At 41.1% G+C, this 15746-nt stretch overlaps 2 protein-coding genes and 1 long non-coding RNA gene across 7 annotated transcripts in view; 2 read left to right on the top strand and 1 right to left on the bottom strand.

The window, feature by feature from the left end:
* LOC115676186 (uncharacterized) overlaps window positions 1-13828 on the top strand; it is a 43948-nt gene extending 30120 nt beyond the window's left edge. The window contains exon 4 of the long non-coding RNA XR_008818326.1: window positions 13817-13828. This is a non-coding gene — a long non-coding RNA (uncharacterized LOC115676186). The remainder of the gene's footprint in view (window positions 1-13816) is intronic.
* On the top strand, window positions 884-2556 carry LOC115676126 (uncharacterized). 3 transcript variants are annotated; one of them, XM_056319396.1, is made up of 4 exons: window positions 884-1213; window positions 1397-1537; window positions 2039-2137; window positions 2324-2556. In XM_056319396.1, the coding sequence occupies exons 1-4, from the start codon at window positions 910-912 to the stop codon at window positions 2353-2355; spliced, it is 576 nt and encodes a 191-aa protein (XP_056175371.1). In that variant the 5' UTR covers window positions 884-909; the 3' UTR covers window positions 2356-2556. The 3 variants fall into 3 exon arrangements, with proteins under 3 accessions (XP_056175371.1, XP_056175373.1, XP_030454860.1); XM_056319398.1 differs by having other exon boundaries at window positions 2336-2555; XM_030599000.2 differs by having other exon boundaries at window positions 2314-2552.
* On the bottom strand, window positions 3246-5201 carry LOC115676165 (xyloglucan endotransglucosylase/hydrolase protein 2-like). Of its 3 annotated transcripts, none has more exons than XM_030599048.2 (4): window positions 4953-5201; window positions 4414-4514; window positions 3891-4084; window positions 3246-3814 (listed from the first exon to the last, which is right to left on the bottom strand). In XM_030599048.2, the coding sequence occupies exons 1-4, from the start codon at window positions 5128-5130 to the stop codon at window positions 3433-3435; spliced, it is 855 nt and encodes a 284-aa protein (XP_030454908.1). In that variant the 5' UTR covers window positions 5131-5201; the 3' UTR covers window positions 3246-3432. The 3 variants fall into 3 exon arrangements, with proteins under 3 accessions (XP_030454908.1, XP_056175341.1, XP_056175352.1); XM_056319366.1 differs by having other exon boundaries at window positions 4944-5201; XM_056319377.1 differs by having other exon boundaries at window positions 4813-5086.
* Window positions 13829-15746: the final 1918 nt, after the last annotated feature.

The raw sequence follows: 15746 nt of genomic DNA on the forward strand, positions 1-15746 counted from the left end.
TCTGTACCATTCTTGCACCTGGAGAGTGAATGGGAAGCTCATCTTGACCTGGATTTTGCTCCAGGTTTAGAGCTTTTTCTATGCGCGCCTCGACAGCTATTGAGTAGTATGTCCAAGCTTGGAAGCACGGATGTAATCTAGTCGAGTCGAGCTCGAACCCGTGTTCGAGCCTAACTCGACCCGATGAGACCAGAATATACAATCCTCGATGCCTAATTGCAGTACATTTAAATGCGTCGTGTAACAAAAGTACCGAGTTAATATGTTTTAGTTACACATGTCTAAAGCGTACCAAAAGAAGAAAAGATTTTAAAAAAAGTTAATTCGCATGCGGCATATTTATTAATTGTACATAAGATGGATTGATTAAGCTTATGGCTTGAACGCGCTCAATTAATGCTTGATTAATTTTTGACTTTATGTTGGAATACAGGGTTTTGGCGATTTGTGCTCGTTAAAATGTGAACATATTTTACAAATTGCGATAAGATCAAGTTCAATATACAAAACCGGTGCTAGAGCTGACAGTATCGGACAAGATTCATTAACGTAACACCAATAAGATAAGAGAGGAAAGCACAAAGTACAAATGACACATCGACATGAAATCTGTCAATAACGATTGTGCAAGCTTGCCATTTTTTCGATAGTTGAATACTCCACTCCGGCCCCATTTACAAGTCGAGAGTGAATAACACTATCGATCAAGCTCGAGTCGAGATTCGAAAATCGGGTATGTAAATTGAGAAGGTAAATCTAAAATTGTGTAGAAACAACCTCAAAATAATATATACAAAACAAAAAAGACATTCCATTAACGACACTTCCAGAAGCCGTTGGAAGAAGCGGCGGCGACAGCACAAAGTTCCGCCGATCAAGCGAGAGAGAGAGAGAGAGAGAGAGAGAGAGATGTCGGAGAAGGAAGCGAGGACGATCAAGCTGCGCTGCCCGCCGCTGTCGAGGACGGTGGCGATCGCCGCGAGGGGCGACCAGCTGCTCGACCTCGGGTCCATTGCCCGGGCCTTCGGGCTCGACCCGGCGACGCTGAAGCTCAACGGCCACTTCGTGAGCAGGGGCGCCGACCTGGTGTCTCCTTCCGTCACCTGGAGGTCCCTCCTCTCCTTCTTCTCGTCCAAGGGCTTGCCCACCGGCGGCGGCGGCGGCGGCGACGCCCTCGTCGTCGACGGGAAGCTCCTGAGGGCCGGGAGCAAAAGTGAGTTGTCCGCGACTTCGCGAGTTCAGTAGGCTCGGAAAGGTTTTCGAGCTGATTCGACTTCCGATTTCAGCAGCTGGACGCACGCGCGCCGCCTCGTTCGCTTGCGCCCACCAAAGCTTCGATTTTTTGGCATATTTGAGCGTGTATTCATTCAGTCATCGATTGGGGATTTGTTTGCAGGAGGGCATGATGGTGAAGGAATGATGGGTAGGCCGAAGCAGGATGAGTATGAGGATGAGGATTGCTCGGGCCAAAGCAGGAGGCAGAGTGAAGAGGTTCACGTCTCGAAGTCTACTAAGAGATCGAAGATCGATGATCCGGGTATCGCTTCCTTCCAGAGAATCTAGATATATGCTAATAAGAAATCTTCTAAATTGGTATGCTAAGTTGATTTATTGTGTTTGGCGTGTCGACTGTTGATGGATCTCAATTACACTGCGCGTGATCTTCATTGGTTGAATATTGACAATCCTAAGCATTGCTCTGTTCCGGATTAGGGTGTTCTTGGTTAATTCTCTATCCCATGTCGTTTTGCACTGTCATGTAGCTACTTATCTAGTGGTGCAGATTCAGGAGCAGTACTCAGTAGTGGTAATGTTCTCACTTCTGACCATCATACCAATCAGAAACAAACATAGGCAGTTGCCATATTATGGTATTGGCGTGTTACGAATATGTTATAATCAAAGGGAATGATTATGTTACAATTAGTCGTCCCCATGACGGAGACGGCATTAGTTGAAAATGGCCCATCTGCGGGAATTTTGTCATCGCGCATGCTTAGAAGACTATCTCGTTGCTTCATCGATGCTGTTTCAACAGGCTGCAGGTGCCGTAGCTATGATTTGGGTTTGAAGAGGAAGCATCTGTCCGAGGAAGTGAGCCTGCTCAAGAGGTTGAAGATAAATGATGCTTCTTCTGGTGAGTGCCAACCACAAGCACCATCATTGAAACTCCTCTTCTTGCATGAAATCATTAATGCTTTGCTTGGTTTCAAGATGAACTGAGTACTAATTTTCCCACTAAATCAATGATTAGGCTATGGAAAGTTTTTCTGTAGAAACAAATGAACTAAATAAATTTTTCTTTAATTACAGATTTTGGAAGTTTTGCCTGCAGATACATGGGTGAGAATTTGAAGAGATTGAGAGACGGTGGTCGAGAATTATGCATGCTGTAAAAGGGTGGGATGAGCTTTTCTGTTCTTTTTTCCCCTTTGTGTAAGTATCTGTTTCTCCTTCCCTGTGGCCTGTGGATATTGTTTCATTGCTTGTGCAGATATCCTAATGCCAACGTTGTAAAAGACGATAAATGAAAGTAGACGTAGATACTACACATATGTAGAAGTACTGCTTTTGCATTTAAGAGCAAGCTGTTTGTAATCTGATCACGTATTAGAGGAAATTAAGGTTTTATGGGACTGTAATTCGTTAAGAGTCTGCATCTTCAGCTCCGGCGGTTGTTTCTTGAGTTCTTCTGGTGAACAAACCATTGGATAGCCGGAATTGCTCACAGCGTGATGTCTCAGGTCCCCTGCCAGGCCGCCCGTCATTTGAGCAGGCTTCGGCATAAATTCTTGCCCATAGGCCTGGCCGGCCGAGTCACGCCTCTTAAATTTTTCAAAATCGGCTTGAATCTGAAAACCACTCCTTTACATGGTCTAGCCCCTGCTTATCATGTGGTTTTCCCATGCACTCTGTTAAATGGTCGGGTTTGGACGATCCTCTGTGAGTCTAAAGTAGGGGGGCCAGCCCAAGACCTCTCGACGGGCACCCTAGCGTCCGGTTTGAGTCGAAACCTCACTTGCCCGTCTATTGGTCATCTATGTACTTCATTTTCAGCGACGCTTTCGAGTTCATGACAATCTTTTAGAATTGCGTAGACTTCCTAGTGGACGATTTTTTTTGTTTTTTTGGTGACTAAATTGAGGAGGGAAGGATGGAGGTGTAAGAGCTACCTCTTGCCAAACGCTTGCAATCTCAACAAGCTACAAGGGCTCTCAATCTGACGTTCCTAAATTGAAGGAAGATGACCAGTGGGAGGTTACTGTCTTTCCTCTAAGTCTGGCAAAATAGCCTTTGGGAGAGACATTCCTCTCAATCAATTCATTATTCATGGAATTCAAAAGATTGATCCTCACAATTCAATGGCGGAAACGAAGAACCGTTTCCTAGGTTTATTACTTGCTTGACTCCTAACCCTTCCCTGAAGAACTGTTAATGACACTCGGGTGGCGGCACGGGGTATCTGGACCTATCGGCGCAATAGTCGTAGTTCATGAAATTCTTCCTCACGTCCTCGAGCTGTCTCTCTTGCTCTTCGTCCAAAACCCAGTGTTTCCACGAGTTCCACCAGTAGGCCAAGGAATAACAGCGGCCGGCGTCTTGGCTCTGGAACTCGCAGCCGGAGATGTCGAAGCCTCGGTAATGGGCTTGGAACGGCGCGTAGCTCCAATCTATCTTGGTTCGCCCTCCATCGGTCGCCCAGCTGTCCCCGTTCCACAGGCTTGCCTCTATTTGCATGGGTTGTGTCGGGTAGGGCACTCCGATCCGCTTGTTGTTCTTGAACACTCTTATGGGGATGTCGTCCACATAAAACCTGTTTCGAGATCAGAAGCTAAGTAATAGCAGGTGTGTTTGCTAATGAGAGAGAGAGGAAGAGGGTGTCTGCTTACACGATCTGATGATGATTCCAGAGGACCTTGTAAGAGTGAAAATCAGCTGTGGGATCGAACCAGAGAAGAATCCTCTGTTCCCTGTTGCCAACTCCATCTGCAAACACATTGGTCTGCAGCGTGATCGGTTTGCCTTCCCTGTTGCCCAGGAATTCGAAGTCCACCTCATCATGCCTATCCCCGTGTGAAATCAGCTGTCCACATATCTAAACATATCAACAAGCAATCCAGTTTGATTTTACATATACATGGTTTCGCAGTTCATATATAGAGAGAGAGAGAGAGTTGTGTTGTAACGGCACATGCATGCACGTTGCGTATGCTGTTGTATTCGAACAAGTTGGCTCTGATCTTGAAAACTAACCTTTAGGATTATATATGCGTGACATCAATTCAAGCCATGGTTTGTATCAACCAAACTTTATATAGATATTACACATTGCAACTATTGATTCTGTGGTTGTACGTATTTTTCGCTAGATTGATTGAAGTATAGGTAAAGGGGCAAGAGAACAGGATTCACATAGAAAGCGGTGACAACTCCAGCGGAGTTCCTCCCCGGTAGCTTTATCGTCATGTTGAAAAATCCAGATCCGTAGCTCTTCTGCGATGCGAACCCCGACCCTACACAAAATGCACCCGTTATTCGAAAGTCGAATTCGAAGAAGTAGTATCAAAATATATGCTATAAATGAATTGCCAAGTTCAAATTCAAACCACCCTTAGTGTGTTAGTATTGCCTTTCCTTATAACCCTTTTTCTTCAAATGTTTATAAAAGGGTTTAAACACGAATTTCTTTTGGTAAATATTGAAAGATTCAAAAGAAGATTTTAGGGTTAAATCGTTCTTCAATTGCAATATGCAAAAAGATCATGTTCATGCACACTCCGATAGCGAGTCACGAGAAGACATGCATATTACCATTTCCATCCAAAACCATGGGAGATTAAGCAATCTTAGTCATTGGACCTAACTAAACATCTTCATCACCGTCGATTTCCATTCATTACAGAAGAAAAATCACTACACGCGAGAGTAGTATCAGGAGTAACTAGAATAACCAGAAGAAGCATCCATTGAGAGCTGAACTTCTCGGCCGTTATCCAAAGTCGCAATGTGATCGTAACCCCACGTTATTTGGTAGTTCTGATCGAAGCTCACGCCGCTCGCATGAGCCGCTCCGCTGATGAAAAGGAGGAGGGGGAGGAGGAGAAAGCCGGCAAACTTCGGGAGCGCCATGACTGTGTCGATCTGATCGGATTCGTATGTCTTGTATGTGTTCCTGTTGTGTCGTGTCGTGTTTAGTGCAAAGTGAAGTTTATCACGCTTATATAAGAGCAAAAGTTGTCCAAATGTCGTCGATTGGCCATGAGCATAAATAGGCAAAAAAAGCGTGAAGTGAACACAACATCGCCATCATCATCTTCTTCGTCTGTTACTTACCTCTCCCACACGCTATCGACTCCTCCATGCTTCGTATTCTCCCATGCACCAAGACGATGATGTCATTAGTGTCCTATCTTTCTAATTAAGATGCTAATTATTGTCCATTCGCGTGATTTCTACTTCACGTATAATTAGGCAAATCTATTCGTGATGCCCATTAAAGAGTATTAAAGGTGGGCTGTTTCTAATTACTGGATATTTTTCATCAGGGCTTGGTTTCCAACTTTTATTTTCTATACACCTCATGTTACACTTGATTCCTCATTTGAGAAACTTGCTAAAAATGAGAAAATGACTCTCTCTTGGTCAGCAGAAACAAGAAAAGGCTGTGCATGGCCACAGTGGAGTTGACATCACACAGCCTCCAAAAGTGGCCGTCCTAAGAAAAAAGCTGTCTGATGTCAAGTTGGTTGTATAGAAACATCATCTAGCACAACTAGAATTTGTTACGCAGATAAGATAAAAAATTGGATCTGACTTCGTCCAAATATTCGAATCCGATGAATCTCAAGCCATGAATTGAGCGAACCCCACACGGGATCTACCAAATTCACTGCTTTGTAAATTCATTAGATGCATGCATGCATCGGTATACACGCGATTCGTAATTTGTAGGTACATTAATATCCATACATGGAATGCAATCCCCTGTCATTACGTCTTTCTTACATCGATATTTTGATATGATATTGTCCCTATCCGGAAAGCCCACGTTCGACGTATTGCAATCTTGAACTCAGGGCGAAGAAAACCAAAACGACATTACTAATTAGGAACAATTTGTGTCCAGATGGCTATTCGGATCTCTCTCTTCATCAATTATCCTCCCAGGAAGCAAAACCCTGCTGTATAGTTGCCTGAAACTAGGCATGGAGAGACGGGACAGAAGTGCATCTGCAATTTCTGTTTGAGAACTCAGAAGGGTTCGCACATTGATTTCCATATGCTTTTCTCAATCTTTTCATTGGGGTTTGTATGCAGGTTCAAAAGATCAGGATAAGTCGTTGCATATATGCAGCTTTTATCTTTTGTAGCTTATCGAACTATAAAGACAAATGAAAACGGCTTCACTGGTGACGTTTTCTTGTTCCGGATGTGAATCGATTCCCACTTGGAAGCGTGTGGAAACGGTAGGCCGCTACGATTCATGCCCGGGGTTCGCTGCCGCTGCCGTATTTGAAACAAACGCTTTACTGCTCGCTCAATCTCGGTATTACATGATTCGTCGTCGCGTCGATCATATGAAAAACGCGGACTTTTGTCGAATGCACACGCGCATTCGACGTGAGATAAATGCTTATGGAAAAAGACGACTTGTGTAAAACACGCATGCGTTTTACTTTTTTCTTTGTCTAATTCTTATGACGCATTCACTTTGGCTGTTTTTAGTCCGGAATACCCGAAACTTTCATGACATTTAAAAATTGACACTGTAGATTGTAGATGTTTTGAACTTCGGCGGAAAAGGTAAGAGATACTACCTATTCAAGAATATTAAAGAGATTATCCATAAGAGGAACGCGAGCATTGAGCAAGACCGTCCGGTCCAGCCGCATTTAAGAGAGTGACGGTTTACTATTTGACCATGGAACTATTGGCCAGGAACCGCATGACTTGTTCTTCTAGTCCCACCGAAGCTGAGGCTTTTCGAAATACTATATAGCTTCCACAAAGTTATTTACTCATATAGGTTTCGCTTAATTCAACAGAAAACCTTAATTTCATGGCCAATACACCTTCTTATTATTATTCTTATGCTTAAAATTTCATCGAAATTAACAAGTTGTGACATGTATACAGTGATCACGATCATGCGCATGGTCAATGATGTGTCTCATTTTATATCATCGATGAAACATTTCGAGGCATAATATGTGACATCATAATTAAATTACATGATCTGCAATTTATGAAATCAATTTATCTCATTTTTAGTCTTTTTTTCTTTTTCTTTTTCCTTTTCCCTTGGCCGGTGACCGGCCACGAGCGAGAGTTGAGCTCACCCAAGGCCAGCGAAGCTCGAGCTCGCCAGATTCCGCCGAGCCGAGCCGAGTTGGCCTTGGGCGAGGCTCCACCTGGCTAGATCTGGCGACGTTGAGCTCACGCGAGATTGGTGAGCTGGTAGAGACTTGTGATGCCACGAGCTTGGTGCGATTGGGGAGGTCTCAAGTTTGTCACAACACGCTGGCCTAAGGCGAGGCCTCGAGCTCGCCAAATCTAGCCAGGTGGAGCCTTGCCCGAGGCTTGGCTTGTCGGAATCTGGCGAGCTCGAGCCTCGCCAACCTTGGGCGAGCTTATCCCTCGCCGGCTATCACCATGGTCAGTCACCAGACGAGGAAGAAGGAAAAAGAAAACAAAAGAATAGAAAGAAAAAGAAAAAAGAAATAAAAAATATATGTTTATTTTTTTAAAAAATATTTTTATATGAACGGATGTTTCATTAACTAAAGACACGAGCCCGAGCACCGAGGATCCATGCTTGGCCTTTGTGAACCCAGTCCTCGGTGCGAAGGACCATAGCTTGAGCATTAGGGACCCAAGCACGACATTTATGGACCTGGGCTCGAGTGCTAGGACTTTGGGCACAAGCACTAGGACTTCAGGCCTAGCCTCGATGGGTGCCGGGGCACTAGGGTCCCAGGCTTGGCCTCGATTGACCAAGGCGCCAAAAACCTGGTCCTAAACGCCGGGGGCCCGGGAACTGGTGTTGAGGTCTACATGCTGGAGCGTAGAGTTTCAGGTCCAAGTATCGATACCTAATCAAAATTTGAAAAATGTTTTCCGATTTTTCAAAAAGGAAATTATTTTCCTAAATTTAAGCATGAATTTTCTGTTAACTAGGAAAACATTTTCTGCTGACTCATTTTCCTAAGCGGGTCAAACACCGGAAAATGAGAAAGTTGTTTTCTGCGAAACAAACTTAGCCTTAATATCTTTCGGTCATTCCAACGTAACTTGCTAAAAATTTGAGAAAATATACTCCTAATTTTGCTTATGAAAGGTTGTGGCACTCTCTCTTGGTCAGCAGAAACAAGAAAAAGGTTCGGTGCACCCACATCATACAGCCTCAAAGCTGTCATCACCATAACTTGAACTTATTACGCAGATATGGTAAAAAAATGCATCTGATCTCATCCAAATATTTGAATTTGATGATGCCTCGCGTGCTATAAGTTTAGTAAACCCCACCTGAGATCTTCCCAATTCAATGCTCTGTAATTTCGTCAGATGCGCGCGTATCGGTATGCATGCAATTTGTTATTTTTAGGCACATTAGTATCTTTACATGCATTGCAATGGCGACCGGTACGGTCTTAAGGTTCTCCTGAGCGGGAGTCGCTATAATTCATGCACGGGACTCGCTCGCATTGCATCCGGAACAAATATCGTACCGCTTAGTCTTCACACCGGTGAAATGAAAGACAGCCAGATTTGTTTTTTTGATACCCACGCATGCATTTGACCTGGGAAAAAGTATGTGCTTGCACCCACGACTGGAAAGTCCCGTTAAAAAGAAAATTCTTTGTTTTCATTGGCTTTTATGTTTTTCTTTTTTAAATTTCGCTCAATCTAATTCTTATGACGTACGCCCTTTAACTTTTTGTAATCTGGATCGCCTGAAACTTTCACAATATTTAGTTATTGACGTGTAGATCGTAAAAGCTTTATATTTTGGTGGAAAAGTAAAGAGATACATTTTGCTCCTGTTAATTTAAAACAACCAAGCTCTTACCAAAAAATTTGTACCTGATTTGACTTTAGCAGTGTCAAAATTCATTTTTACCTTTTGTTTATATTCTTAATCTGAATCTTTCGGTTCTTGCGGTCTGATTCTTCTTTCTTTTTTGAAATTCCGAACTCTTGAAACTTTCATAAAACTCAAACGTTAAGGGTAAATTCACATTTGTGTTGCCTTTTGGACTTTTCGAAATGAACATTTTCTTCTAAGCACTGGTAGTTCTATAAAGGATTATGTGAAACCTCGAGCTTGAACTGGAACGATTTGATTGGGCTCAGCACGAAGAAGAGAGTGCACCCGGCTCATAGTTGTTTTCGAAGTTTGGATCAGGCGGGGCTGATTTAAAATTTAAAAAAGTATACCTTGACATTTAATTTAGGGTTATTACCACGAAAAACCCCAAACTGGTACACCTATGATAAATTTATCCCAAACTAATTTTTTGACCATAAAAAATCCCAAACTGGTACACTTGCGATAATTTTATTCCAAACTAATTTTTTAACTACAAAAAACCCCAAACTGGTACATTTGTGACAAATTTGCTTTCCGTTAATTTCAGTTAAGTTGGATTAATGCAAAAAAAATCACAAACTGGTACACCTATGATAAATGGAGGGTGTTGACACCTAATTTTTGGCCAACGCGTCATTAAAAGTAGAAAATTCAAGATTATGGTTTCTGACAGCGACGGAACCCGTTTCTTGAACAAAAAGTGTCGTTTTTTTAATTCTGTTTGTTGGCCTAGCTTATGTAAAGAATTTTCTATTCATTTCATGCAAAAACCCGAAAAGTCAAACGGTTGACTTTCGAGTTGACTTTTTGGTCAACCCTTTGACCAAAAGTCAACCCGGGTCAAATTGGGGCTTTTCGCATAAAAAGATTCCTTTCAAGTTTAATTTCACTTTAGAAGTGGAAATTCCAAAAAAATTCAAAGATTTGATCATAAAATCAAGCTCCTAGTGAAAAGTCAACTAGGGTTTGACTTTTGGTCAAACCTTTGACCAAAAAATTAAAAAATACAAAATTCCAAAAATCATATTATTTTATATTCAATTTGACTTTGGCATTTGAAATTTTACAAAAATCGGTTTAGAATCAACTTTTTCCCAATTTGCGAAATTTGGTTCAAATTGGCCAAAAATGAAATTACTTCATTTCTAGTCATTTTTTAGGTTAGTTTCCTTCATGACATTTGATCTAGAGGTTGTATTACTTTCAATTTTGGAACCAATTTTGTGATTCCAAGACAAACGCAAAAATCCCCAATTTAGGCCATAATCAGTGATTTTGATCAATTCTTCATGATTTGAGCAATTGAGACACGAATGAACCTAATTTCTTATATGAAATCCAAATTCGAAATCAAATTTGAAATATTCACATGAATTTGAGCCAATTTGATCAATTTAGTGATCCAATGATTGAGAAATCTAAGAGTAATTGATTCAATTTGTGCAATTCAACTTGACCCACTCTATACTAACATTCAATTTGATGAATTGAGGCTCAATTTGATTAATTAAACTTCAATTAAATTTGTTAGTCTAGCTTGGCCATGCAATTACTCAAATTAAAGAACAATTGGCTAAACAAATTAAATTGGATCAATTTGTGCATAAGTTTCAAATTGGTTCGATCCAATTTAATCGAATTCAATATTAATTGGATCAATTAATCGTGATAGGAATCAAATTGTACAAAATTGGAACAAATTGAGCCAAGAATTGAACCGGTTCAACCCGATTAAACTCGGGTCAAATCGGTCCAACCGGTTCCACCAGGTTTGACCCGAATTGAACCGGTCCGATCGGATCGGCCATTTTCCAATAAAAAATCCGGCGGTCGGCGATCTATTCCGACCAGCCAAGGCTGGCCACGTCCCTTTGAGCCCAAAATGACAAAAATGCCCTTAAATAAAAATTGCGAAAATACCCCTAAGCGAAATTACTAAAATGCCCTTCATTAAGGATTAATCAAATTACTTAGGGGGTAAGCAAATTAATCATGGCCATTCATTTGGAATTGATCAGGTCCATCCATAATGCCATGTCACCAATCCTTAGCCCTTAAGGAATATTCTTAATCATTAAGGATGCATTCTAGGCATTGGATCAATTTAAGGGCTAGGATTCAAAGTTGTTTTTTTTTCCCTCCAAAATTTAAGAAGGATTCCCATTTTTAGATCTGTTTTCTCTCTATTCTCTCTCCCTCTCTCTCTAAATCACGTTTCCTCCTCCTCTCTTGGCCGTGAGTTTTCCTTGCTCACACCGGCCACTTGCCGGCCGATTTCGGGCTCACCACCTCCACTCCGGTAGTCCCCCGGACATCCTAGAGCCAGTTGCAAGGCTGGCCATAGCTGCTGGTAACCGGAGCATCTCCGATCGGCTCCATCTTTGTCTCGGTTGCATCACCGACAGCCAAGCCGGTGTTCTGTCCAGCCGATAATTCCGGCGATTCCGGCGTTCCGGCGTCCTTCCTAGGTGGTTCGAGGCTTGCGATCATCATCCTTAACCTCATCTCGAAGCTGTGGTGGCTGGCTTTCACCGGAAAAGCCACCGGAGTTCAACTTTGAGCTTGATTTTACTTCTCTTTCTTTAGATCGCAATCTTACGCCAATCTTCTTATCTTGTGACGTAGATATCAGGAGCTATATTTGGTGCCATTCCTGAGTTCATTGGTGGCCAAAATAGCTCATATGAGCTCAGCAACACTCTCGAACAAGGTAAGTACACTTGGATGTTATTCTGTAAATTCGTGTACAGAGAAACCTGCATGTTTGAGATGCTGATTTCAGCTTGTTAATGTCGAAATCTTGCGAAATGATGAACTAGAGAGTCGTAAAACACGTCTCAAGCTTCGATTTGATATATTACATGCCTCAATCAGACTTAGTTTGTTAGGTCAAAACTCTTTCGGAAGTTAGGATCAGAATCTGGAATGTGATGTTCAAGTCTGTTCTGATGATTTCCTGATTGACGTTGTGCTGTTCTATGATTTTTCTGATTTTCTACGATCGTTGTTTGAAGAAACTTCCTTCATGAAAGTCGTAGAATACATCTTAATCTATTCAACATAAAATTCCAACTATGTTAGGATTGTACGATTTGCAACGCCATATATGCATAGATCTTGTGACAGACTAGTTTCTGACTGACCTTCATGTGTTCTTCGATTTTTATAAATTCATGTGTTCAAAATATGAAAAAATTTTCTTCACGAAAGTTACTGAGATCGAGATCTTTCCAGTGATACTAATTTCATCAAAATCGGAATTCATTTGAATTTTCAAAAGGAATTTTTATGATCTAATCAGTATCTGTGTTCAGATGTGATTTTCATTCCTTTGGAATCCAAAAGATGTTTCTCCGAATTTGATAAAGTTAGAGTCCTCCTTTGCAAAAAATCCAAATTATAAAATTGTTCCTTGGGGTCTCATTATATAGACTGGAAATTTTGAGGGCCTAATAACAATTTTTAGGGGGTTGATTTGCTAAAAACCTCAGATAAGGCCTTCTCGGGTTAAAATTCGATTTGCAGTTGAGTCTTTTGTGAAAACCGAATTTTACAAAAATTTGGAGGACTTTTTAGCAAAAACTCAAAATATGAAAGTTGTCACACGCAGAGAGTCCTATTTGCCTAAAAATTTTCACACGGTTTTGATAAGGTTTGTTATTTTTCCCGCCATTATTTTGAAATCCCTAACAGAACTGGGTCCAGTCTGTTACCGAGAGTGAAATTGTCTGTTTTGTGAAAATCGGCGGGGATTTAGAAAAAATGGTCTTCTTAACTTTTGATCCTCATGACATAAGCTTTCTAATGACACCCGAATCACTTCATTTGGACATCATTAGGTTAGTTAATCACATATGAACAGAAATGATCCGAATTAGATAATAATTGAATAAGTGGTCTTCTTATGAAGCCCACTTCTCATTGCTTTATTGGTTGAGAAACAAGGCCCATGGGCTTGAATGCATGTTTTACTCATTGCTATGCATGTGTTTGTTAGATGGATGTTAGGCCCGGTGCATGTTCGGCGGGTAGCCCATTATGGTCATTTAGAATCCGACTTTAGGGGTTAATTGATATGAGTTGCCGTTTTGTGAATGCAAATGGTAGCCCATTATCGTTAGCCATTAATCAAATAATGTTAGATGATTAGGTGGGTGATGAATCGAAATGCATGAAAAACAAAGGCCGATCCCAAGGCCCGTGCTTGATTAGTGAATTGTTTGCACCATTGATTTTCTTTGGTTATTCCTTTGTATGTTGTTTGTCATGAATGTACGTTGTGAATGTAAACGCCGACACCCGAGAGGTGGCCCATGGAGGGGATAGTCCAAAATTGTAAAAGACCAAGATGATAGACCGATGTCCAATCCGGTCTCAATTTGTATTCACTTGACGGTGATAGGCTGATGTCCAATCCGATCTCAATTTGTGTTCAAATTCATTTGTTCCCGACCATGTCTCGGGTTTTCAATTCGTGTTGTAATAAACACCCGACGAGTTGCGGGTTTTACTTTCTCACACCTAAAATTAGCTCGTCCTTTTAATACTTTGAATGTTTACTTTACACAATGCCTTTCAATATAATTGATTGTTTCTTTCTTTTCTAGACTAAGATAGGATTAGTTTAGAATCTTAAATGAAAACACAAAAAACAAAATGCATGATCATTTAGTGGACTAAAACTTTGATATGAAAATGGTAAAGAACAAATGCATGATAACTTAGATAACAACCATGTTAAGTTTAGCGGTACCGAAAGGGCGTTAATAGAAATATTAACGTAAGCTAGTCCCCGAACCTTTGATCTCTGGTTTTCGTAGAAACCAATACGAAATTCCCACGTATTGGTTAGGTATTCTAGTCGACCTCCGACCTAGGCTAATGTCGACTCCTAAAAAAGATAAAATTGATCCGCTGTCACGCGAGGTATAAATTAGGGAAGATTCACGTTCATGAATAATGGACTGTACGGATGAGCCATCTTTTATGATGTACCGTATGGACCGTTTCATGAACACTTACCTCTAAACCCGCTTCACCGAATTCGTCCCTCATGAGGTAGGTCGCGACAGGCTTGGTGACTTCGCTGGGGACTAGGTTACAAACATAAGTGGATTAAAGCCGTAATGAACTTGTTGGTTGTTATCTCACTTGTCTGCATTTTATAGCATCGACTGCATGTCAAAGTCTCGTGGAAAATGAGGTAAGTCGCTAATCAAGTGTCAAATTTTTTTTGTAGGTGGGAGTTATAAGGGGAGGCGTGTGTGTTAACCCTTTGTTTTGTAGGTGGTGAAAGGATGTACGCGTGTATGTTGGATTATATTGAAGTGTTGTTTGCTTTAAATTCAAATGCATGTTTACCTGCTTTAGCACGACACAATCACCCACGTCTCGCGGTCTAAAACCCCGGATCGCTTTTAGGATACCTTTACGAGATATTAAGAATGGAATCGGCATGTGAATTCATGTGATAATCCATTCTTCAATATCGCTCATCTTGGTTAGTAAGAAGTGCACCGACCGACGTTAGTAGCGATGGGTAAACTCTTCTTATTTAATCAAGGTGGGGGACCTTGAACTTTTAGAATCCTACCCTTAGGCGTCAAACCTCAGTACTCATGCGATGTGTCGATGTGTTTGCCATTCTTTTCACGATAAGGTTAATTGTATCGTTTTAATTGTAATTTCACTTACGTTATTTCATGTTATGTTACTTTCTATAACACGTGGTGATTAATCTCGATGCTCCAAATTAGGGTTAGTCAAAATGGATATGTCAGAGATTCGAGTCATCCCCATACCTAGAGCTCTTGTGGCCATGTGGGAAAGTCTTGAGCCAAAGCACAAGGACTACGTGGAAAAGAGGATCGGATATCTTCCTACTCTTTTATACATAGAGCCTCGTGTCGCCATGATTAAGGCATTGTCCCATTTTTGGAACTCAAAGACATCCACTTTTGTGTTTGGTCGAAATGAGTTGACCCCTACAATTGAGGAGTACGATATTGCCATTGTAAAAGTCGGTTCTTTTGATCTAGTTAGTCCTCCGATAGATATGGATCCTATAACTCTTTTGAGCCAATTCTTAGGAATTGACATTCTCCAAATCAAAGACGTTCTTAGAGGAAATTCTAATGCACTCCCTTTTACATTCTTAGAACGACATTTTTCTAGCTTGCCAAAAGAAGCGGGTAATCAAATTCCTCGAGTTTTTCTCTTAGCATTCTTTGGCTTTGTAGTCTTTCCATATACCAAAAAGACTATGGATCCTTTGGTAGTCCACATTATCAATCAAGTGTGTATGTTCAAAAGATTCTCCAATATGATCCTAGGTGAGACCTTCGTATCGCTCAATAGGTTTGAACAAAACAAAAATAGTACTTTTAGAGCCCCGATAGGTTTACTCCAAATTTGGTTAATCTCTCACCTTAAAGATTTTGGTTTGAGCTTGAAAATCATAGGTGTATCAAAAGATTGTCATCCTATCTCACTTTTCCAAGAAAAGGAAGAAATCTTTCCCTATTGGTCATTCTCAACTTGGTTTAATTTTTTCAAGAACCTAATCCAATGGCATGTTCGTTGGCTTGGAAATCCCGAGGTACGCCTTAATAACGGATTTGACAACCCAATCCCACTTTTGGGTCTCACGGGGTCT

The sequence above is a fragment of the Syzygium oleosum genome, unplaced genomic scaffold (assembly GCF_021117445.2).
Source record: "Syzygium oleosum isolate NSW1041296 unplaced genomic scaffold, Sole_v2.1 Sole_v2.01, whole genome shotgun sequence".
In the NCBI taxonomy this organism is placed as follows: Eukaryota; Viridiplantae; Streptophyta; class Magnoliopsida; order Myrtales; family Myrtaceae; genus Syzygium; species Syzygium oleosum.